The sequence below is a fragment of the Ceratosolen solmsi genome, unplaced genomic scaffold, assembly GCF_000503995.2.
Source record: "Ceratosolen solmsi marchali unplaced genomic scaffold, CerSol_1.0 scaffold30, whole genome shotgun sequence".
In the NCBI taxonomy this organism is placed as follows: Eukaryota; Metazoa; Arthropoda; class Insecta; order Hymenoptera; family Agaonidae; genus Ceratosolen; species Ceratosolen solmsi.
The window spans coordinates 9,064,489-9,092,361 of NW_011948421.1; the positions used below are offsets into that span (position 1 = coordinate 9,064,489).

General features: G+C 26.1%; 1 protein-coding gene across 1 annotated transcript; it reads right to left on the bottom strand.

Moving 5' to 3' along the window:
* Positions 1–2,945: 2,945 nt before the first annotated feature.
* Positions 2,946–22,011, bottom strand: LOC105361589 (uncharacterized). The gene is made up of 9 exons (XM_011498833.1): positions 21,840–22,011; positions 18,481–18,742; positions 12,512–12,595; positions 11,980–12,113; positions 11,763–11,899; positions 6,888–7,042; positions 6,251–6,492; positions 3,545–3,734; positions 2,946–3,170 (listed from the first exon to the last, which is right to left on the bottom strand). The coding sequence occupies exons 1-9, from the start codon at positions 21,981–21,983 to the stop codon at positions 2,974–2,976; spliced, it is 1,545 nt and encodes a 514-aa protein (XP_011497135.1). The 5' UTR covers positions 21,984–22,011; the 3' UTR covers positions 2,946–2,973.
* Between the last annotated feature and the right edge of the window lie 5,862 nt (positions 22,012–27,873).

Sequence of the window (27,873 nt, forward strand, 5' to 3'; positions counted from 1 at the left end):
GGAAGAGCATCGCTGCCAGTTACGCCTAAAGTGGAAGATTTGCCCCTCTCTGGGACTCATCGTGGTGGGGGTTGCTTCATGGTCAAGCATCTTCGCCTAGCCGATGCAAGCGGCAACATTTAGCGTATTTGACAATAATGCATAGTATTATAGGAATATTATAACCGCACGTGCGACGCAGATTATCGAACATCGTACGTGCTGAGTTTCGGGATGCCATCAATTTCGAGAAATGTTTTTCACTCAATTGTTTTCAAATAATTCAAATACTCAAAATTATACTCGTATAACCAGTCTAGTCAAGTTTGATGTTAAGCCGCAAGGGTCATTAATTGCAATCAAAACAATTACTATGTCTGCAGGTCAAAAGGCCATAAAGTGACTGGTTACGAGTGTCCAGATGTTCGACCTTTTTTCGAGTCTCCAGTAATCTTGGCGAGACCTTCTTAGATTTCATGTCTGTTCACTAATTCACTTTTAATAGCTTATTGAATGTTTTCTAATGAATATAATTCGAGAGATTTTCTATTCACTCTCGAACATTCCGCCCGCCATCAGCAAGTTCATTTGATGATTGTTCTTCTTTGTTAGGTATTGGTAGTAGCACTAGGTTATGAATTGGTCTTACCACTATAGTCGAGGCTGTTTTTAATGTGGCCACTCTTGTAAGCCCATCCTTACCGGGGTTTATATCTATTACTCGTGCGAGGGGCCATTTGCAGGGAGGGAACCGTTCATCCGTAATTAGCACTAATGAGTTTATTACAATGTCATTCCTGGGATGATGCCATTTGGAGATTGATTGCAGTCGTTGCAGATAATGGGCTGACCATTGTGACCAAAACTACTGTACACGCTGCTGTATAAATTTCCAACGAGACAAACCTAATATTGATAATCCCTATTGAGATGGCTCTGGAATGGTTGTTAGCGAGCTGCCAATGAGACAATGTGCAGGTGTTAGGGCCGAAATATCCTCCGGGTCGTCACTCATTGGTTCCAATGGTCTCGAGTTGAGGATTGCTTCAATTTGTGCAAGCAGGGTGTTAACCTCTTCAAGTGTCAGCAAGGCATCTCGCATAGTCCGCCTCAGATGATGTTTTACAGATTTTATGATAGCTTCCCACTTGCCTCCCATATGAGGCGCAGCGGGTGGGTTGAATTGCCATTGAGTATTATCTTGCGAGAGCATATTCTCTAACCGTTGATGTTCGGCTTTTCTCTTGGAAATTAATGTTTTAAGTTCTGCATCTGCTCCTATGAATATTGTACCGTGATCTGAATGCAATGTGTTGGCAATTCCTCGACGAGCTGTGAATCTTCTGTATGCGGATATGAAGCCATCGGCCGTGTAGTCGCTAACTACTTCGATGTGCACCGCAGATGTTGCAAAACACACAAAAACGCTAATCCATGCTTTATGGGGTTTTCACTCTCGTACATATAGAATTTAACAAATGTTTTGATATGAAATTTTCAATTTCATTTTTTTCAATTTTCAATAAAATTTTTTATATTTTATATTTATGATAAGGATAAAAATATTTTATTAAATATTCAAAAATATTTAGTTATTCATTTATTATTTATCAATTAAAATGTTAAATATTAAACGCAAACTCTAATTTTCGAATTAATATTATTTAATTATCATGATTCTTACTTATAATTTATTTTCTATCATTAAATTAAAATTCGTGCGTTGATCGGAACAATTACTTGATAGTATCTTCTATGTTATAAGTAAAAAATTTATCCTTTTTTGTAAAGACCACATACGTTTTTTTCAACATTATTCTTATTTATTCAGAATATCAGAAAATTTGACAATATTAACAAATGTTTAGATTTACTAATTAAGTAATAAAATATGAAATAATCGTTTTATTAAAAAAATCATTATTTTATTTTTATATATAATTCAAATCGTACTTAATAATTTACAATTTCGTTGTTCATTGAACGTAAGTTACCAAATATAAACTACAGTTATTTCTGAACATATCAAATAATAATAAGTTACTAATGTTAAAATGAAATATTGCAAATAAATAAACTTTGTGACATATTAAAAACAAAATTAATAAAATTGTAATAATTGATAAATTTATTAGTAATTATCCTATAAGAAAATATAAATTTTTAGAGATTCTTTATTTTATTTCGTGTATAAAATATATTTTACGTTCTGTATATTGTTCGTTATATTTTTTAAAACATCCTATAATTCATCCACTATATTAAATATAATTTCTTATACACAATTAATTGAAAACTTATAAGATATTAAATACAATTTCAATAACTAATTTAGAATGCAATATATTTTTAATGCTTTTTAAAGTATGTAAGTTGGTTATTTTTTCAGTCAATATTGTTATTTTTAGAAAATCGATATCCTCAATCTGTACATATATTTTATTTAAACATATTATAAAAATATTTATCTATATTTTTTATCAATCTTTTGTATTCATAATTAAGTGTAGAATTAAATTTAGAACCATACTCAATTATAACTCAATTATATTGCTAGAATTATCCAATTAAAAAATATTGTAGCTTAATGAAAGAATTATTCATGATCTTGATAATTTTTTCATTTATTATTAATCTGATTTTTAAAATATAAAAAATAATTATATTTAGTATAATTAGTATAAAAAATAATTAGTATAAAATGTTGCTTACTAAATATTGAGAATTATTTTACGAAGTTCTGCAAGTATTGTATCAAGTACAGTTCTAGATCGAAATTAATATGAAGGTTTTAATTTTTATAAATTATTCGTTTTGGAATTTATAATTACAATAAGTATTTAATTATTTCGAAAAAATTACGATAACTTTAGTCATTTAATAATAATTTTTGATTAATTTTTAATTAAAAAATAAAGAATCAAATGATATTAAAAAAGTAAAAAAATATGAAATATAAACACGATATTCGTCTTATTCACTGTCGCAATGATTCTAATTTATTCGTCCCTTATGAGTCATGTAGCTAATGCTGTCTGAGAGGAGTTTCTCACGTGCAACCCGGCGCATTCTTGAGCACATTGCCAATATTGTTGCTGCCATTATACAAAGAACACCACAACTAATTCCAACAAATGTATTAACGAGAGTTGGACGTAGACATACACGATCCGGATTTGAATCATTTGTATCTGTAAACAGAAAAATGAGAAATTTCAATGCTTTAAATTTGATTTAAAACGTGTGTTACGTAAAAAAACAAAAAATATTGATTTAAATTTCAGCTTTTATACAGATACTTAATGTACACGAATGTAATCTAAGTATTTATGCACTAGTTAAAATATAAATTGTATAATTTTCAAAGATATTTAAATACAATGAAATGTAAAATATCACAAAATATATTTAATATATATTAAATATTTCATCATATAAATTATTCAGTATATGTATAATAATTTCATATATAAAATAATTTATAAAATTGTCATATATACATACGTATACTTTTGATCATATTTAATATTTTTTAATATATAAGTGCAAATAAAAGCAATGTTACCGCTTCGTGAGGATGTTGTCACATTTTGAAAGAGTTCGGTATCAGCTTCGCCCTCTTGTAATACTCTAAGTGATTGGAAAAGATTAACATTCTCGGATAAACTTGCTACAGGCGTAGATGAACTTTCAACAATATTTATTATAGATCGTTTTATTATAGACTTAGAGTTTCTCCAGTGACATGGTTGACTCTAAAATTGGAAATGTATTGAAAAGTTAATAACTTATCAGTACGGGCTTAAAAAGACATGTATTTATTTATTTTTAACAAGAGTAAGTGATTAAATAGAATTAGTTTGTTACGGATTGAAACAAGTGAAAAGCGGAATACAAAAGTGGGAGAGGTATGAGCGCGCGATTCAGTTTTAATAAGCAATAGCGAAGGAACCTTCCAGGCTATGCCATATTGACGTCACGACCAATATTGTCATAGCAACATGGCTCTTAAGAACTAGCGCGATAATATTTAAGGGCTGCGCTTCAGGCGTAGCTGTCAGTCTTTCTTAGTTTAGTCTATTAACAATTACAAAGTCATTATAACGAGCGCACTATTAAATCTTAAAGCTTCTCTATACAGTCACCATTCGCGTATTATTATTGAGTAGTGCATCTCACATCAGAGTCACTTGCGCTAGTGTGAACTGCAATTCAAATCTCAGACATCAAGAGCACAAGAAAGAACTCACACCACTACAATAGAATAATTCTCAATCTTAATAGAAGTAACCAACAACGCTACAATATTATAATTCATAAGCAGAATAAATTAATAATCGAACTGAAATATATTACATTACACTTTTCATCCCTTCCATTTGTGCCTTCTTTCTTCCTAATCGCTATGGCGAGAGATTAATCCACTGAACTATTGAAATGGCAGTTCGAGCCATAAAATAAAACGTTTAATTTCGAACATAGTTATTTACACAATTAATGATATCTGATGATCTATGATGTCTTTATGATATTAACGTAAATTTATTCTATTTTTTATTTTTGAAATAGTTACAAATTTTTTGAAACTTTGTAAATTCCATGATAATTTTATATACATTTTATAATATAAGTAAATGATGCTATTATTATTTTTGAAATTATATAAATAAAATTTTAAAAGATTAGTTTTATATTAATTCTATAAATTTAATATACATACGTCTTGATTACGTGTAGTATTACGCGAGATGCATTTATGTATGAATTTGAACTTTTCTTATGTAAATTAATAATCTAAGCTTTATACTTACACGCATTGTTATTTTTACGTTTTCTTTGTATTTAAAAAAGTGTTTATTAAATATTCTTATTATATATCACTTAAAATTGTAAATCGCATATAAAATGTTTCCAAAATTAAAATTAATCGTTATCTGGAGCATGTGAAATCTCATTGGTACGTATATTTTTTGGGTTACTGAATAATGAAAGAGATGAAAATAATTTGAAGCTTAAAGGAGGTACGAAATAAATATACATTTTAAAAAATAATAAAAGAAATCAGTTTTTTCATATAATGTGAAACAAACTTATGAAGTCTGCCATCAAAGAATAATTTAAGCTTATTTATTTCCCTCCTCTCTCTCTTCTTCCTTTTCGATGCATAAGCATTATATATGCATATCCATTCTCACACACATAAAAATATAACATTCCAAGATAGTTAATGAATTCATAATTTTCTTTATTAACCTTTTTTTATTAATAACTAATAATGTTGTTTCTATATTTATATTTTTTATGCAGATCTATATGCAGATCTATTTATAATCTTTGATTTAGATTTATCGTTTGAAAGTTTTTCATAGTATCTAAATGTGGTATGATTTTTCAAAAATTATATCAATTTGATTATTTTAGTAAGCGTTGGCATTTGGATGAAATATTAGCAGTGAGTAGTTATTAAAAAGCTTAAAATTGAATAGTTTAAATAATATAATTTTGTAATTTAATACTTTACAATATTTCATTACAATTGTGATAGTCTGATTGTATAGTACCTAATTGTATAATAAGTTTGAAAATAATATAAGTGAAATTGCATTTATCTTGAAAGTTATGGTTACTAAATTATTGATTCACACAGTTGACAATAATTAAGATTGAGTAAAAATGTACACAAAAAAGTTTATGTAATATACGATTAAAAAAAATTATGCTTATGTTTAAAAACTGATAATAATTATTCACCTTAACAACATATTACAAAGGTTAATTGTAGTTAGAATATTTATTGAATTGTGCTATAAATGACTTCTTCGTAGAATACTATATGTAATCGTATATTTTATTAAGATATGTTATTGGATACTGAAACTATAAAAGTATTATATGTTTTTCTATAATACTCAAAGAATAATATTAAAACTAAAATAAGTTTTTTAATAATAATAATTTGGAGTATGAAAACGACAAAAAACAATAACGATGAATTAACAACAAAACGATAATTATGTTCAATTTTCCATTATTTTTGGTGTATTATTATATTCATATTATTACTAGCATTATTTATTAGAATAGTTATATTTATATAATTATATTTAAAATTATGAATAATTCTACTTTTAATCATTTTAAATTTGATATTTAAGTAATTATTATTTATTTCTTAAAATTTATTTTATGAAAAATTTATAAGTAAATGCACGTAAGAATATTAATAATTGTTAAAATGTAAATATAAATAGATACTAGTCTATGAACTCACCGGACATCGTCCATGACACATTCGGACATCACATTCGATGTAAAGAGCTGGAGAACCGGTGAATCGAAACGTTTTCATATAGGCAAATACTTGCGTTTCAAATAAACCACTTTCAGACCACGAACCACGGAATCGACTAATCAGTTTATCATCCACGGGGCAACCGTACTGATCTATCAATTGAATCCGTTTGTTGCCACCATTATGTGCATAGCAGTCATTTACCACGATATCAAAGCCGTCTGCTAAATTAATAATATTATTGTCAAGACTTGCAAATAATAAAAAAAAACATTTGGTTACTTTAAAATTAATGTTTCTCATTATCTTAATCCAAATAATTTTTTTATTTGTCTTAAATAATAATTTAAATAATAACAAAATCAATTATTTATCATTTTGACATTAAAAAATTTTATAATTCTAGAAAATAACGCTTTAAAGTGAACTTTGAATAAATGTAAAAGTATATTTACTAACATTATATGTTATTAGAAAAAAATTATTAGATAAACTATTTATTTTAATTATTTTAGAATTATAAACATTTTAAAACATATATAATGTATACAGAATAAAGTAAATTTACAATTATACGTAAAATCATGACAAATCTTTTCAGTCGTAGCTTACATACCGTATTTACTGCGCATATAAATTATTAATGTCAGAGGATCTCCAACGCGAACAGGTCCAGCTACTCTGGTGCCTGTAGTTCCATAGCCGTATCTAATTTCCATGTAACATTCAGGTGGTTGTAATGTAAATACTACAGGATTACCAGTTGCAACTCTGAAAATAAAAGAATGTTACTTAACTATTGTTTGGAATTTCAACCACCCGGATGATCAGAAGACCAAGATCGTTAGATTAGACCGTATTACCGGTTTAATTGTGGAAAGAGGAGGATGAATGAGAGGTTAATGCATCAATTCAGTATAAGCATAATTGGTTTTAGTGACTTTTATTTAAGGTTATGTTACATTAGTAGTTGTTACTGGTCGTTGTGAGAATTTTTGAGTTCATCGTGATTCTAACAGTTGGCAATAACTGTAAGGCGTCGTCTGGGTGTGCAAGGGAAGACTGGTCCTTTGTACTGTCGGCGCTATATTATACCAATGAACGTAATAGTAATTATGGGAACTAAGCTCTATCTGTCGGCGCTATATTGTACCAGCCAACGTAACAGTAATTATCCGAGCTAAGTCCACAAAAAAATTCGTGGCCAATAGGCGCTCTCATTAGCTATGAATTGCGGGGGGACATCAGACAATATTGACGCCCTCTTCAGCGGTCTGATAATAATCAAGTTGCAGAGGCCTGACCGATAACGTCGACGCTGTGCTGTAGTAATGATAGTATAGCCGGGCTACCAAACAGTATCGGCGCCCTCATCAGCGGTCTGATAATAATCAAGTTGCAGGAACCTGACCGATAATGTCGGTGCTGAGCCGTAATAACAATAAATTATATAAATAGCTTGCTAGTGATGCCAGACTATATCGTTGCCCTCAATGCGGTCTGACAAGAGTCAAGTTGCGGAGGGCGCACCGGTAGCTGGCCGGCAATAACTAATGTAAACAAATGACCTTGCACAGATTCTCGTAGACAGACGTGTAGAACTTTTAACTATTATGACTTGCACTATTTCACTTTGACTTACTCAACAAGACTGATTTGCTTCGACGTGTGTTGCTCTTTATATATAATTTCGTAGATTTAGTGTTTACAATTCTTGGAAATTCTGTTAAATTCTCGGAAAGTAAGCTTTAGTCCATTCGAGAATCTTCTTTAGTTGCTATGCGGATAAGTTATAAGGCTTTCTTAGGCAAAGGCTTTAACGTTTATCCAGAATTTTTGTAGCGAATTTTTCTTGTAATGTCAAAAATGTTCATTTTCAATAAATAAATATTTATTGTTGGGTGCGTGAATCCTGAACAATTATAATAAATGACTATTGTTTTCTAAATGATAATTGATTAACAATTAGATATAAAAAAGAGGTTTTATTTATATTATTTATATTTGATTAGAATTAGATTATGGCCACCAGTTTCCTGGTCGGAGAAAATTGTGGTTAAGTAGAAGTTAGCGCTATGTTCGATTTTAAAGTCTTAGCTCATGCCTCGTACTAGCAATTCAATAGTTCAGTGGATGAGTCTCTCGGCAGGATAACTTTAAAGGAAATAATAATTGACAAGGCTGAAAAATATCATGTATTTAGTTAAAACAATGTTTATTATTTCTATATGATTCTAATAATATTGCACTGTTGTGTAGAGAGAGATAATTGTATTGACGTAATGAGGGTGTGTTCTTGTATTCTTGATTATTGTAGATTCTATGGACTATCTTGAAGTTGAGGTAATGCTGATGTTTTAAATATCAGCTGGAGTAGTCAATCAATCATGCTTATCAGGCAGTATGAGAAGATTGTGTGTGAATCAAGTATGCTTGACGTATCAATAACAATATTTGATATGGTGTAAGATGTTTAATGGAATTTATTCAGTAATCAATTGTGTCTTTAATTATTTATAGGGGTAGTAGAAGAGCTAGTTACACACAGGTGTCATTAATTATAAGCCTTAGAACTCTGAAGGATTTATTGATGTGTATTAATAGTCAATCAGTCGATATACTGTAGTCTGGCCTTGAGAACGACCTTGACTTGTTGCGTCAACTGTGTTGACTGTTTTGGGAATGCACGGCGACGAAGAGATGCTTCGAGAGAGCGTGCTCTATCACCTGTCGACTGTTTGGGCCTGCGTGAGGTCGAAGCGTTGGTTCGACCGAGAGAATGTGAAATTACCCGTTTTATTCTTGTGCGAGGTGTGACTAGCTTATTTATTAATATAAAAGAGGTACCTTGTATAACTGCTGACAAGGTGTGTTGATTTACTGCGAGGCTGATGTTCCCTTCAATTACTATTCCTTTGGTTTGACTGTAATCACTACCTAATCTACCGATTTCTTATTCTTATGCACACGTGCATTCTTAACTTGAATTACTGAATATATGGCCACGTGTCATCTTCGCAGTATGCTGAAACACTGAGCGGCAGTTACACTTGAGTGAGCGCGAAGTGAGATTACAATGATCCTTTTGAATACGCGCACGAACCGAAGGCTTGATCGTTCCGTGGCGGCTCTGCTGAAAATACCGACCGTTCCATGGCGGTCCTGCTGAGGGCAGATCAAGACCCGTGTGCCATGGCTTCTACTGGTAGATGATTAAATCGGTTCACTATGGTCGGTCACTGCGGGCGGGTCACGGCAAGATGTTAGCTGCAAGCGCAGTTGAGCCAGGGTGGTTCGGCAAGAGCAAGCAGCTTTCAGCAAGAGAGATTTTCAGTGAGAGAGCGAGGTGCATCGCGTGCGTCCCTTATATAGCCAAGCGGCGGCTCACTTAGCTGGCAACAAAGCATCGTCGTTGTTGCACTAATTCTTACACGAGGCGTGGAATGAAAAATCTAGAACCTTCAACAATTCGACGAAAGAAAAGTAGGGCGTAATACTTTTGTGTGATCTTAATTATATTTCATGTCGTATAACTTGCTCGGACTTGCCGAGTTTTGTTTATAAACATTCGCCCGAATGCGCGTCCCGATCCGAGCGCGCGTGTCGTGCGCCGTACAGCGCGTATGACCCACTTTTACTACAATATACAGATTCTACGTTGATGATTAGAATCGCTGAAATTTTCACCTTCCCTTGGTTTTTGCCACGTGGTATTAGCACGCACTACTTTTAGATGTAGGGGTCGTGAATCTCTGGATTCTCCTGATGTAGTGCGATTGGTGGTGAAGTACTACACTAACAACTGAAAGCTCGTAAATTTCTTGACACTTCACGCGTAGTGTCACGTGGTAGTAACTTGATTGTTGATCTCCTCCAAAATGTCTTATGGCGTGGAAGGGTGAGAAACTGGTTCGATACCTTGATGTGACGTCGGATAGTGTTGCTTGCTCTGATTTGTGGAAGCGAACATTTGAGAGAGTGCCGTTGAGAGAATATGAGAGAATCCTGAGAGAGTGTGCAGTGGCACTAACTACGAGAAAGGCGTATAACAGCCACGTGCTTGGGCACTGTGTTTGAGATTCTACTTAGTATGAAACTGATACTGGTACCTTTCGCCGCGGCTCTGCTGAGAAAGTATGCGATTGCCCAAGTGACTTGTTCTTGGCTGAATAGTGTATTCGTGGTGCGCTTGTCTTAAATATTCACGCGCAGCTTTGTTAGCTGATAATAAGGAGACAATTGTAGTACTTGAAACAATAAATGCGATTGTACACTTAATTTTCCGGACCTCCAACGATCGTTGGGAAATTTCACAGAAATTATAACCGTTGCGGTTTTTCCCCGAAATGATAGCGTGGGGATTTCCCCGAAATGATTACATTCGAGAGATACTCGGAATCTCGAACAATATTTTTATTTATATTATCAATATTTGTACAAACTAAATCATGTTATTATTCGATCAAACTAATGTAATTTATCATCATATTTAAAAAATTTGATAAATATAACAATTTTGAAAAATATATTTTTCAAAATATTGATAAATTTGTTATTGATACATTTATTGATACACAAGAGTATTTATAGTGTATTTATATTTACTAATTAAAACATGTACACTACGTAAATTCATGATTTTATGTATTATTATAAATTTAAACTTCAATTTATTTGTTTAATTTGTTATTTTTGTAAATAAGTTATTCTTACTTTTATTAAAAAAAATTTTATTAATAAAGGGAAAAGTTATCTTAATAAACTATAAAATTAAATTTTTTATTTATGTTAATGTTATTTTATATAACATTATCTACATTTTATATCTTAAAATGTATGTGATCTAATAGTATTTGTAATGAATGTAATTTAATAGTATATTTATTATGTATAATATAATTGAATATCTAATATATTACTAGAAAAAATATATGCCAATATTAATATTTAATTGAAAACTAATTTATTTGTAAATTTTTTAAAAAATTCAAATATATGTGTTTATATGTTTTTACACATTGCGCTCGTAACATACACATATGCTTGTACTCCCAAATGTTTATACAAAGTTAGTAGCATATTATTATTAGAAAAAATATTTTAATAGAAACAAATAGTTTCAAGAATTATATTAATTAAATATCGATGAAGTACTAAAAAATAATTTGTGCAAAAAAATACATTTGTGAAGTAAGTAATTAAAAAAAAGGAATAAAAAATAAAAATAGTGTTTTACAATAAATTTCTTAAAAGAGTAATTATAAATAAAGACAGATAAAAGATACAAAGTTCTATATAAATTAAAATTGGAGAAGTCCTAAAAACTAAATAATACCTTTTTTTAAGATATTTTAATTGATTTAAATTAATTTATTATTAAAAATCAATAATTTTGAAATAGTATTACATTTAATATAAAATAATAATACAAAAAATTAGCAGTTGTAGATAGGTAAAACTTAAGAATATAATTAGTAGCGAGGTTACTTACTCAACATCCAGAAAAGGAAACGTGACAGTCTTCCAAAAATCGTAACCATATTCACATGTGACTTTAAAGTGTTCGTCAAATTCTTCTTCGATAAGTGGATTATATTGTACTGTTACAGTGTTCCACATAAGATTTTTCTATTAACAATAATAATAAATTACATCGTCATATTCGTAACACTGTTCAAGTAATTACAACATTATATTTAATATTTTACCGTAGGATTCTTCCTACTATCTTGATGATGCGTGTTTTCACCAAGAGTACCGCACCTATTCAGCTGAATAAAAAATTCATAATAATCCCGTCCAGTTCCATTAACATACATGCAATCAGGATCATAAGAATAACCTGTAATTGAAAGTGGCTTATATTCACAAGCTTATATTATTATATAACAATCAACTAAAAGATTTTTTCATCTAATTAATAATAAATGTTGTTGCATAAAAGAAATTATGAATGTAAATTTTTGTATAAACAAGTATAATTTAAATCTGTATACAACATATATAATTTAACTTTATGTACATTAAGTATAATTTAAATCTGCATACAGTAAGTATTTTTACTTCTATATACAGTTAGTATACATACTTTTATACACATTAAATATACATCCTTCGACATACAATAAGTATAAATTAAATCAGTACAATATAAATAATAAAAGCTTGTAAGTTGATCGACAGATTCAGTGCTCACATTTGATTCACAAACTCATATCTACATGGTTCATGAAAACTGACCTGCCGAATATAATAAACCATTGAAGGAGCCATTAAAACCAATACGAATTTTCATGTAATCATCTTGACACTCGGCTTCAATATCTATAACCAAAAAATATTATTACTTTTGTTTTTTAATATTTATTTTAAATAATGTTTCTACCTTAATTTATTTAGGACACATATATTTAATGAAATTTTGTAAATATATTATTTGTCAGAATAATTATGTAGTTATAAAATAACTTTTACATTAATAGATTTATATTATATAATGAATAAAACAAGTTTATAAAATATAAACAAAGAAATTAAAAGAAATAAAATTTATGTTTGAATCTTAATTCAACATTAGGAATTACTGTAGATTCTATAAAAAATTAAAAAAAAAATAATATAAAACAATAGCTCTTCTATTCTTCTTCGATTTTTAGTTTCAATGTATTTTCACATAAATACAAAATTTAAGAACGAATTAAACTTATCAAATAATTTTATAAAGTTCAAAATAGCACCAGTTACTTATATTTTTGGTCATTTAATATAATATCAATATATTTTAATAAAAACATACTTGAAAACTTGAAGTATATGTATTCGTATAAAAGATTAAATTAACACATATAAAATAATAAATACACAATAAATAGTAGTTTAAATTTTGTGTAAATTATTGATAGTATTGATTTAGAATTTAAAGTGATAAAATCATAATAAGTATTTGTAATTAAATAACTTTATGTTGTATATCGTTTAGTATTTTTTTTATTAACCAAAAAAATTAAGCACAAAATGTGTTCCGATAAAATGCCTGATAAAGATTGAATGTACTAATATTTCATTATTTGATTCTATATAGCTTTTTTTATTTTAATGTTGAATATGTTTAAAATAATAATATGAAATTTATATTTTTTATAAGTTGTAGGAAAAAAATATTTTTCTAAAAAAAATAGTACATTGCTTATTTTAACACAAATAATTTTATTTTATTGAAAAATTATTTCAATTTTTAGTTGACTAAGTATATTTCGAGTATAATAATACATATTTTACTAGATAAGTATATTACTAATAGTATTTGAATAATTATGTTATTTACAAGTTGTAGAATAAATAAAACTTATTAAAATAATTAAAGTGTATTGGAAATTAAAAAGTAAAGTAATCTAAATAGCAAAAACATATTGTGAAGAATAATCAATGATAGTCACATTGCTAATGCTACGAATTTCGTAGATATTTCTATTATTTTACAATACAATTGAATTATGCAGATTGTTCGAGAATGTAAGAAAACTCCCAGCTCATGAAACATCTGAAAAATTCGAGATAAGAGTTCCGAAAAAGGCGAACTCTCAACTACTTGAGAAATAACATTCAAACGTGCCTCGGATTAACTAAATCTAAAACAATTCAGCAAAACTTTGAATATCTAAAGAAAATACAATTCATAAACACATCTGGCGAGAACAAAGTTCCAAGTGTCCAGCAAAACAAGTCATAAAACTAATGCTACGAGACATTTGACACGGCGTCGCCACAAAGCATCTATCGACGACAAGTCATAATACTCCTGGCATAATCAAGTCATAAAAATATAATTAAAAACCACCTCGTCTTTCATACGAAAAAGGGACAGTAAAGGTAACATACGCTGCACGCATACGCTGTTGTCAAACCCAAAGCTACATGTGTCTCGGATGGTGAAGCGAGAACGTGCCAAAGAAGTCCCCCTCTCATGGTGGGAATGCAAGTAAAAAGCGCTCTGATTGGAGCCGCCAATAATGAAAGGATCAATTCGATTGGAGACGCCCAAAAAGAGGTGCTCTGATTGGAAAAGCCATGAAGCACGAAATTCATAAGGGCCACGCGGTGGCCGAGAGAATGCCTTCTAGAAAGACGCCAGCAAGGTGCACAGAGGAGTCTCTTGTCACCAGAGAAGTCGGCAAGCCTGCTTCTCCAAGGGAACGCCAAATAACAAGGATGTAGACATACACAGTAACGGCCAATTAAGAGGCAAAGTCTAGTCATATCCAACTCATAACAAGTGCAAAATAAATGCAAATCAAATCATACACTCGCAGCAGTGCAAGACAAGGAAAAGGGAACAAGTAAACAGTGGTACACAAGGCACAACATAATCACAACCTATAAGGAGCCGTTCGAGGCAAACTCGGCAAACAATACGAGGCATAGCCAGAAAAACACAAAACATAAACTACAAGCTGCCGCACGAGGCACAACCTCTAGACATCACTAGCTGCCATCAAGAGCACAAAATCTGGAAAACTCATAAGGTAAAGTTCCATTCCTTAATAGCGATAATAATACACAATATGCCTCACAAGATAAAGAACTGTAGAGTGACCAAGCTCACACAATCTGCAAACACACAAGGGGCAAGTTTAGCTCCCACAAGAAAGACTTACGAGGCGCCGTACGCAGCAATATCTGCAGACTAAGATGAAGTGCCACCTAAAGCGCACCTGCAGAGCCTTCAACGTAAGCAATAAGACAATACCAAGGCAAATTTAAGCTACTGCCACGTGCCACTGCACAAGGAAGCACGGGGGTTTACGATCTTGTTCTACGTGTATAACACCACCACCACGTGCATTACATATAGAGGACCAGAAGGCTACGCCCTTCTACCTGTACATGCAACGCACATTACAGCTCTGTGGCAATAGCAATAGAAAACTTAAGAAACGAAGGCATTCAAGCATAAACTAAAAATCATTATAATACAAATAATGCAATTATCGCAATAAACTAAAACAAATACCAAATCTATTTATTATTGAATACATGCACTATCCAGTGCACTTGCCCGCAATCCTCCCTTTCACCATCTGGGAGTTTACACCTAATTCTAGATATTTGGCCCTCCTAGCCCGGTACTCTATTTTTAGACACAGATATTGTGCGTGCACACATATTTGCTCAAGTACGCAAACAAGAGTTAACATTCATGTTATTCAGGTATTATTAATACAATCAAGGGTTAACAAGCATGTTATTTAGGCATAAGAATAATAAATCCTATAGTTACAATTAATCTTATATCAATCATAAAACATTGTATTTGAAATCCTATTTCTTATTAGATTATTTTAAATAATTTTTATAGGCAATTTAATTTCTCTACCAACCATATATATAAACAAGTACAATCACACTGTAGGTATAATTTTTACAATAATGATTAACAATAATTTTTAGAAATGAAAGTTATTTCTTGCGAATACTCATAAGAAGTTTATTCGTTTGAATGACATTTTTACTATTGTTTTTAACTAACAGAATAAAATATTTATTATATTTTCATCTAAGTTATTATTATTATTATTTCTTAATCAAATATCTATTATTTAATTTTCGAAGGATACAATTTCTTATTGGTACAATCTTTACTTAAAAGTTTATCAAATATTCTAAACTATTAGATATGTGTTCAAGTATGAAGATCTCTCGAATATCATATCATTTCTGAACAATATGAAATATAAATTTAAAAACTGGATTTACAAATTGGATTTAACCATCTGGAGAAAATATTATATAACATTGCAAGAATGTATGTTGAACTTTAATAGTGCAAAGTAGCAGTAACATTGTAAAAGTTGTCTTATTTTAATCGGTGATTAAAAGTTATGGTTAAAAAATTCTTATATGAAGTTGAGATAAACATTTGCATTCTTTATGATTTCATTGTATTTTAGTTTTAATATTTATGTTATAATCATTATCGGTATCTCTATATTACTGCTGTAACTATTACTTATATTTCAAAATTTAATTAAATTATGATTCAAGTATTATTGTTTTTTTATGTTTTTTTATATTTATTTCAATATATTATGTTCTATAATATTTGTAAATTTGATATGATTCTTGTATAAAGGTAAGAGAATTACTTACTTTAATTAAAACTGGCTTTAATTTTTTCTTAGATTGTATTATATTTGTATAATTTTAGTTCCATAATGAAATTGTTGAAAAAGATTAAAAAATTTTTTTTTAATTAAAAAAAAATATATATTTATAAATTGTTTCTATTAAAGCAGCTATTATGTATGCTGAAAATAATCGTTTTTTTATGTTTAATTTTTTTGTATTAATTAATTTGTAATATTATTTTAACATTTTCTATTTAATTAAAATATAAATAAATACTTTATGTTTTATAAATCAAATTGTTATATGATTTCACTTCTGTAAGACTTTCGATATAATTTTAATTGCTAAACTAACGGTTACTTTTGCTAATGTTTCTATAATTATAACTGCAGCTACAGTTGCTGGTTGATTGTAACTTCGGAATTTGTTGAGCTCAAAGTATCTAGTGCTTATTAAACATTCGATTCAGAAGACCATTGTCCTTGTATGAAATTCATATAGATATTTTTATAAGCATTTGGTATAAATATGAAAAACGGCGAGAAATAATGTATAAATGTATGAATTGTATGAATATTTTAATTTTCTCAATACTTATGTCTATTTTTAGTGAAATAAATTTAAATCGACAGTTTTTATTTGGGATGGAGAATTGCATATAAAAGTATTGAAACTGGATTTATAGGAAAGTTCACAGTATTTTTTAACAAAGTGCATAACCGTTTTATTCTTCAGCGCGTATTTCATACTTCATATGGTTAATTTTCTTATTTTATTTACTAAAGCGATGTCTTTAGCAACAGAAAAATCGTATTATTAGGTTACTTTAAATTATATTAAATATCCAAAATAGAAAAATAGATGAATGAAAAAGTAAAACTTATGATGAAAATACCAGTTATGATTATAATATATGTTATCTACATTATTATGTTATTACTTATATGTATAAATTACATTATTATACAAACATTTAAATTATAATAAATTGAATTTAAATGATAAATTCGAGATTGTATACAAATTAGTGCATTTCACATGGTTTTAGTTTAATTCGAGGGTTTAGATTTTATTTGTTTTTATGTATAATTTATATTAATTGTTAAAAAATAATAAAGTTTTATTTTTTTTAAGTATATCTAAGTTGATTAACACATAGCTTTAGTATACTAATGAAATTACTCTAAAAATCTTGTAGTTCAAAAATATTTAAATAATTTTTTATTGGTATTTGAATAAAAACGTGAATATTTTATGTTCCAATGTAATTATTTTCTAAATTTATAAAAATTTTAGCATATTTTATAGAAATTTATTTGATTGAAAAAGTAATATTTTAATAAAAAATATTGAAAAAAACTTGTTTTTCTTTACTCTCTTTCATTCTCCATTAGTATTCAACATATTTTAAATTAATAAATAACAATTGCAAAACTAAAAATTCAAAAGCAACTCAATTTTCATTAACCATATCTATCTTTCCTTTTGTGAATAAAATTTTTTATTTTAAAACTTACAAAATTTCAAAGTTTATAGTTTAAAATTTTGAATATTACAGTATTGAAATACACCCTTCCCTGCTTTCAATTATATTTAATCAATTAAGAAGTAAAATTGTAACTAGTATGTATTTCAGGAAATAATAAAATTTGTAACCATGTACAATATTTTAACTCTAAATTTATATATTTATTTATTAAGTTGATATTTTTATTATTTTTTGTATTATAAATTTATTAATTATTCAAAACTTACAAACAAAACATTAATACATCATAGCTATGATTAGTAATTATTATTTAAATTCATATATTAATAATTCATATTTCAGTGTGGAATTATTATAAATTATAATCTGCATCTTATAATATTCTGTCATTAAATTAATAGTATTTGTAAAATCAGAGAATATATTTTCTAAAATATTGTTTTCAAGAACTATTTATATAATCCATTAATTGATGATCTAATATCAGTATTATCGATTAAATTTCACGCGAAAAGTAAATTTTAATCGAAAATTAATAGAATAAAATATACTATTTAATTATGTTTACCGTATTATTAATTTATTATAAACTTACGCTGAACCCTTGTAGTATTCGGTCTGTATCTTCTATGCTCACGGTCTATATCCCAGGACTCTGGATGGCGTCTCCAATCCTCCTCCGTAGTAATATCGGTTCCATCATACTCGAGTATAGAATGATCTGCTGTACTTGATGAGGGTAATCCTTGAAGGCCGTGAAGTGTCTGTATTGCTTGGAGTTTCGGACTAACATGTTGATTTTTTAGCGATGGTACAGGTACAAATGAAGCACTTATTCCGTCACTTACGTAGACCACCTATACTTGGTAAAAAAGTTATTAAGTTGTTTGTTATTATATAAATGTTTGAAATTAAATTTGCATTGGGTAAATTATTTGCGAGTTTAATTATAATTGTTTTATTTGATTAAAATATAATTTAAATAAAATATTATTTCAAAATCTAACTTTATAATATATTCTATGTAAAAATTTTTTAATTTAGATTAATAATACATTGAAATATTTAAAGCCGAGTTTTGTTTCTATCAATATTTGACATTTCTCGTATATTAAAATGAATAATTCATTTAAATTGTGAATTTTTATGAGATATTTCTCAGTAATAGAATTAATATATTAATATAATGTTATATTTTTTATTTTATAATTAATATAATATAATATAATGTTAAAATAATTATTTATCATTAATTAATTGCTTATATATAAACTACTATAATCCAGTTTTTCAGTTTTTAAAATAAAAATACAAGATAATTAAATGGTTGAAAAAATAATTTCTATTAAAAGAAATTTTTCAAAATTACATTTTGAAAATAAATAAAATTAATAAATTTTAAACATAAAAAGGATTTTTATCTTTAAAATTTGTTACTGAAATTAGAAGAACGAACAGTCATTACTAAAATTAAACGATATCATCAAAATAGCAATTAAAAAGATTATAGTATTAATAGTACTAAATAGATTGCACCAAATGAACGCTGTATTTTGTAATTTATATGTATCGAGGTTTCATGTTACAGTAGATTTTCTGAATGTATTAGCATGAGAACATTAACGACCGAGCGCATCGTCAGTAACATAAAGAGGCCGAAGTACTAAAAGAACAAATTAAATTGGAGAGAGAAAGAGAGAGAGAGCGAGAGAGAGAGAGAGAGAGAGATTGAAAGAGAGAAGCATTTATTTTCTGAAACACTGACCTCTCTTATGCTGAATACTTTAATGTAATAACTGTTTGTAAAAATATCCTAGTGTATTCTGTATTGTTTTCATGATCTTTTATATTATATTTTTCAAATGTTTTATTTAACTTTTTGATAAGCAATTAATATTTGATCCAACAAAATATTTTATACTACATTATCAATTACATCTAAAAGATACAAAAAATACGATTAGTAATAAAAGATAATTTACTACACTACTACATTACGATGCTTACAATAATTATATAAATAAAATATTAGTGTTTATTATAAAGTTAATTTAAATGTATTTATGTTAAAAAAAAAACTGAAAAAGAAATGAAGCTATATTAAAAAAAAGATCTACATTGATATAAAATATTATCTTTACTTTTGTTTATTTTCAAATTTCTTTTACATATAAATAATATAACATCACAATATTACAATTAATGTTTTTGATATACGGTTTTTGATATCAGTGCAATCTATGTTCAATAATTGTTACGTAGATATAAATAAATTTCATTCTGTCATTATTTTCATTTTTTTCCTTATTATATCTTACTTAATTTACATAGTATTTTTAAACTGAATTTATTATTATTATTTAATAAAACTGTATAATAAAATTTAATTTAAAATTTTAATTTAAACAGAACGATGAATTAAATTTGAAACAAATTAGAGAATTTTCTCATATTCTAAATTGTTGTCATAAATATTTGAGTCAGGTTAAACACATGATATTATTAGAGCAGAATTTTATAAAACTGTGTTCTTAAATAATTTATAATATTTTCTACTTAATCTTTTAAATAAGTTAATTTTTTTAGATTGCTGATTGTATTCAAAATTTTCTAGTTAATTTTATATTGAATTTGACCTTAAAAAGTATTCTTCACTTTTATGGGACTTAAAAAAGCTACTATTCATACAAAATTTAAATCGAAATATTATTTTATTTTAACATGACATACAAATAATTGCTTAACTATTTAATGATTAGATATAAGAAAAAAATTCAAGTTGTTAAAGAACGTCTATTCACCTTCGATTAATAAAGAATCTTTATAATAATATTTATCGTAAAAATTGTTAATGTATTTTAAAAAATATTTACAGGATATAAATTTATGGTTGCAAAACATTATGTGGAAAAAAGATTGGTAATTAGAATTTTGTAGGTCCTTGATATACAGATTCGTCTGAGATTTTGACAGAAATCAGTTTATTTCTTTTTGATTGATGAATAATATAAAGATCTTCTTCAAAGCAATGGAAATAAATAATTTTCACAAGTGTATTAATTGCTTCCATATTGGATGTGATATGATAACTCAACCATAGGATTATAAAAGTAATTAATTATATTATTGCAAGAAATTTTACTTAATAAGTGAACTAAAAATGAACAATTAGTTTTAAAGGCGCATTAATACAAGCAAATACGTATTAAGATTAATAATACTGTAGTAACATTTATTTAATTAATTTATTTTTAAGATTAATTTAATTATGAAATCAGGTGTCTCATAAGATGAATTTTTTATTTTATCAATCTTATTATGGCAATTAACTTTAATTATTAACAGATTTTGTTGATAATGAAGTTATTTATGTAAAAGAATCTTTATTTATGAATGAATATTAATAGTAAATTAATTGAGTAAATGATTTTTCAGATATATTGAAATTAATATGCATTGAAAAATATTTGATAAAAAAAACTAGACAGATATATTGTTATTCATATTTTATTGTACATTTAAGAAGCCTTTCCAAATGCATATACTTACTTAAAAAGTTGTTTTTAATTCATAATCGATGTTATATTATATATATTTCAATAAATTCCGAAATAGACTAAATTTTTCATTTGTTTATAAGAACTTATATTTTTATTTTGGAATAATTATATTTAATTTCGCATAAAAACTATTTGTAATAAAATTTAAATAGAGCGTTAGATAGAGAAAATTTAAACAAATCAAACACTACTATTATTATTATAAATAAATCATGTAGTTTTCGTTAAAAATCTAATTGATATAGGTTTAAACAAGTTTGGAAATTAATTTTTTACAAACATCTTAAAAAAAATTAAAACCAAAGGAACACAATACTATAGATAAAAAATATAGATCGAATAATAAAATTGAAGAAAAAATTGAAAGTCTTTTTTTTAATTTAATTCAAGTTACCGCTTCGTGGTCACTAGCTTCGTGAGCAAGTAGTTCCCTTGTTTCATTATGAGTGCTGTCTTCGTCATCTGAACTTAAACCACTTCCAGTCCAATAATCCTCCGTTGTATTTTCTGCAGATGATTCTTCAGCCGTTGACTCCATATAAGTATTATTAGCTTTTATAATCTATTAAATTATATGACAAATGTGTGCAATTAATTTTTAATATGATTATAATATGTATATACGAATGTATCTATTGAGAAATTCATTTATTTATAACTATATATTAAGTCATTCATAAACATTTATAACTATATATCATGTTTGATCATTTTTTTACACAATCAAATTTTAGATAGAGTATGATAAATAATTTCTACAATTTTTAAATAAATTTGTACAAACATCGAATTATTTAAATTTTATACTTTGCTTTTTATAGAATTTTTCTATATTTGTTAGAGAATAAATATTAAAGACATTTTATAAATATAATTATTTATGTAAATTGATTTTCAATAATCTGTAATAATATTTCTAGTCTAGAACATAACATTTAAATAATTGATAAATTTTAATATAAATATAATAAAATTGAGTAAAATAATTATGTAATTATAAAATAATTAAAATAGTTATATTCACACTAAACAAACATTTTATTTTAATTAAATTCTCATAACATGAACTATATATAAAATGACTTTCATTGTAATTAATAAATTAATTTATTGTCAGCAGTTTAAAAATTAACATAATTTATAGTGTAAATAATTTTATAGATAGATAGATGCTCCTTTAATGTAAAAACTTACTTGTACATTTGTTGATATTATAAACAGTATCCAGATAGCGAAAAATCTATAACAAAAATATAATAAAATTTTAATAAGTGAACAATAAATAATCTACTGGATCATATAACTTTTGTAATCAAGTAACATGAGAAAATATATAATACTTTTTAAGTAAAAAATTATTGAGATGAAAATTATTTCATAAAAAAATGAAAATATATGTTCTCCGTCTTAGTTATATTTACTTATATTATTTATCGCACATTTTTTGACTAATAATTGTGTTAAGAATATCGCTAAGATAATCGTTAAAAGTTATTCTTGACTGGTTGAAAAAGAAATAACATGTAACAATAAAATGCAATTCTAATAGGAGAATCTATAATTTTTATTAAGTATTCAAACAAGTGTATTTCTAGTCTGTTTAGTTTATTTAAAACATTATACATGTTCGTAACTTTATGCGAATCACATTTGAGTCTGCAAATCTATTTATGCAATACAGATACAAATTTTATACAAATACAAATAACATACATATTTTTCGTTTTTCATCCACTGAGTGAGTTTTATTAAACTATTTTGTACTTGATAGTAAGATAATAATAGTCTGAAAACATTACCAACTTATACATTTGACATTTTTAAATTATTATATTAATTCATAACAAATTTTTAAACATTTTTTGTTTTAATTTTAACTAAATGAAAAAGAATATAGTTTTACTTTATTTCCTGTGTAAAATTCATTTAGTAATTATATATAATATTAAAATAACATAATTATATTCTTTTATAAATAGACATTATATTAAATTAATCTCAAAATTACACGATAAGTTTATGAAATACTGATAGTCTCGTTCTTTGTTAGATCAATCATCACATGTAAAACTTATTTTGTTACGAAAGTTATTTAAATAAAATATTTTAATATTTATTGTATTTAATGAAATTAAAAATATACATTTCTTTGCTCAAAATATTCTCGCTTAAAAATTAATTCTGTATATAATATTAACACCAGTTCATATGTGATTCGCATATATTCCTTATAAATTGAACAAATAATAAATTTCTAGAAATATTTACTGTTTTATTCAAAACAATAAAAGAACTTAAAAAAAGAACTTGCCTATTAAATTTATACTACAAGTACTAATGTATTTCATATATTTATACACAAATGAAAAGTATTTAACAAATCTTTTGAAAATTTAAAATTTTCAAGTAAGTTAAAAACTTTTTTCAGTATTAACTATTTATTAAAAATTTGATCTTTTAATGTTACTTTTATTTATTTACAAGAAATAAATTTATTTTCAATTTAAATCTATTGATTTTTTATATTTAATATTTACTAATAAAATATGAAAAATCGCATACAAAATTAAAAATTAAATTTACTATATGTAATAAATTATAATATTTATAAATATACAAATCATAATTAATTGAATTTGGTAAATAAATTTGGTAAATTAAAATCTCTTTCAAATAATATTTAATATAAAAAATAATTCTCAAAATATTATTTAAGAAAATGTAAATACGCAAAAATTAACACTAAATATATTTTTTTACTTAAAGACATTTACGTAAATTAGCTTGAGAAATTTCAGCGATTGTAAAAATATTTTTGAAAACTTCCCATAACAGTTATCAGCTAATTATTATTAAAAAATCATTATTTTAATTAATATATAAAGTATCGAACGAAATTAATAAATTTTTTATATATCTGTTTTGTATAATCAATCATATTTCTACCTTGTTTTAGTATCATTAACAATTGAATAACAATGCCAAAACAGATATAAAAATTTTCTAGATATCAATTCTGAAGTATCTATAAAATCATTTTGTAGAAACAACCTTAATTTCAGGTATGTGAATTACTGAAATAAGTAGATAGAATAACTACGTGTATATACGTCAGTAATGTGCAAGAGTAGTTTTCTACTATTAGATTCCGAACTAAAACTAGATTCTTGAAAATAAAACTGATAAAATTGTTAATGTAGTTGATACCACCCACAAAAAGAACAAATACTATTACCGCTGCTTCCTTAATTGTAGCCAAATTCTTGTTTCTTTTTTCCTTTTCAACTTATAATCTATATAAAGGAAGTTTTACAGTATTTCATTCAAAATGCCTCCTTTATCTCTATCTATTGATTTAATATAATTTAATAATTTAATATTTTAATATCTCTTTTATCGTTCTGAAGAATTCTTTCAATAGATTCTTTTATATATTTAATTATTTAATTCTTATATTTCCTTTGTATGATTTTCTAATTGTGATAACTACAAATGTATATAAGATCTGAATATATCATATGTAATATATTATATCACAATATATATCATATCATAGTAATATTGAAAATTTGTTGAATTATGGATAGTATGCTAATCGTCGTCTAATAATTTATAATTGTGCCCTAGCTACACTGAAATTTGACAAAGATCAAAAGTATCGTTTATTTTGCTGAAGAAGGAATAATTTTTTTTCATTAATATAAAATACATTATTAAAATAGTTAAAAAATGAAACTATTAAAAAATTGTATATTCTTTTTAAACTTATAAAATTATTATATTGAAATAGAATACTTAATATATAAATATATTAGTATATACAAATATCAGTATCATTATAAAAACATATATTAGTTATACATATTGATAAGAAATTGATTAGTTTTCAATTTCTTTATAAATATTGAATTCTCATTTTATATATTTTTTACAAATATGTATATGTGTGGAACAATTAAATAGTAATACATTTATATCCTTAAGAATTATGAAATCAAATATAAAATGTTTTAAATAAACAAAGGAGATTGTAACAATATGCTTTAAAAATTAAAATTTATACAATTAGTCATTTTATAATCAAAATAATAATATTAATAATTAATAATATTTTTATAATCAAATTAATAATAAGGTACATTATATTTTTAAATTTAATATATGTACTCGTGCATACTCAGGTGCGCGCGGGCACCACTGGCACACACGCAAATAATAATGTACAACTTAAAAAGTACTTTTCAATTACTTTCTTTTTTATTATTTTACATAAAAAGGATAAAATTTAGTGGTATGTATTTTTTACCAATATTTAATATTCTAAGTTTAATAATAAAAGAAATATAAACAAATAATAAATAAATAGACTTTATATTCATATATAAAATCAAATATGTAATATTTTGGATATTTACATTATTTAGTCAACTCAGTTTTTCAAACGCTTTAAATTTAGATTTAATTATGGCGTTTCGGTACATTTGGTACATTTATTACTTAATTTGTTTATATATTTTGGATATGTATATCAAAGGCACATATAAATTAAAATATTATACGCTAATGTAGAATCACATTGATTTCTCAACATGATAATTTAATTATGTTTTTTCAGTTTTCCGTTAAAAAATTATTTGTACATTCATCAGCCCATACGTCCCGTTAGCCAACGTCCCACAGGAAGTTTTTTTCAGTTTGAACGCTCTTCTCTTCCTTGCTTCTTACCACAGCTCAAATGACGGCACAGGAAATACGCTTGAGATATTAATTCGAAGGATGCATCATTGTTACTTTAATTTAACTTATTTATTGATAGTTAATTTTATTTTAAATTTAATAATTAATTTATCATACTTAATAGAAATTTGTATTTCGATTATCTAGTTAATTAATTGAAAAATTAGTTTATCGAAATGACTACAAATTATATTTAATTCATAGAAAATATGAAAAATTTAATGTACATTCACTTACTAAAGAACTGATTTTCGACCTATAAAGAGAGTAAAAAATATTAAATTCAGATATTCAATATACTTCCATAGTCATTGCTCAAATTAATTTGATACAAAAATATATCAGTGCTATTTAATGTTTTAATAAATTTTTTATTTTTATACAATTTTTAAGAATAATTTTGTTTTTGACAAAATATTTAATTTTATTACAAAATTAATTTTTTAATGTACTCTTCATTTAATTCAAAATATTTTCAAATTACTTTCATATAAATTTACTTTATAAAATATGTAATCTAATAAATTAAAATAATATATACTTTTACTATATTAACTTTTTTTTTTATAAAAATTTAAGACATTTTTCTCTTTTAGAAATTAACAATACTACAAGGACTAATGCAATTTTAAATAAGATTATAATAAAGTAATTTATAGCATAATTTAAATAATTGTTCCATTGCAATTTTATGTTTGTGAATAAGCATAATACCGTAATGAAGAAATATTATTTCTTTTTGTAAATAAAATCCTTTTGTGTAATATTTTAGCAAAAAAATTTAATAGTATAGCATGTAAGTTTATTCAATCGTTGTTATATATTTTAAACAAACAAATCATAATGCAGCCAAATTTAATATATGTTGTAAATTTTAATCAAAGTAAATTTATTATATTATTTATTATATATATATATATATTTATATATACTGATAGGATGTACCAAAATTATAGAAAATAAATAATAAAATAGTTTAATATATATAATATTTTTCTTAATTTAATATTAGCAAAACTATAAAATTTATGAAAAATTAACTTCGTCAATTCTATTTTGTGAATCTATAGAGTCATATTTTAAAAATTCACCTTTGTGTGTTATAGTTGTTCGAAATGAAATTCACTGTTATAAAACAACAGATGTTAGTTTAAGTGGTTATTTATAATGTTTGACTTTGCCGTAAGTACAGTCTGCATGTAGCTATTATTTTCTCTTTTTAAGTTATTATTAATTATTATATTTAATTGTTATATAAATAATATTTATAATATAGTCTAACAAATTTTACAAATTTTTATTTCCTCGATTACAAAGGTTCGGTGATAATTCTAACCTACTATAATTACACTTTATTTAAATAACTAACATAATTAAATCTATATTATTTAATGTAATATTAAAAGCTTTTTATGTTAAAAATTAATACAGTAAATATATTTTTTAGTTCATATATGTGCAGTTGTTAACTCGGAAAAAGTAAGAGCAGCGAAGATCTGGAGTTATTAGCACGAATACCGTTGCAGCTAAGTGAACCTGATATAACGACGAGATTAAGGTAACACACTATTTATAATAATTACTACCGTGTGGCATGGAGAAGCGAGCTGTACCTCTGTAAGAATAGAAAGAACTAGTGAATGCTTGCTTCTAACTTTTTGACGAGAAAAAATGAAGAAAGAATAATATCG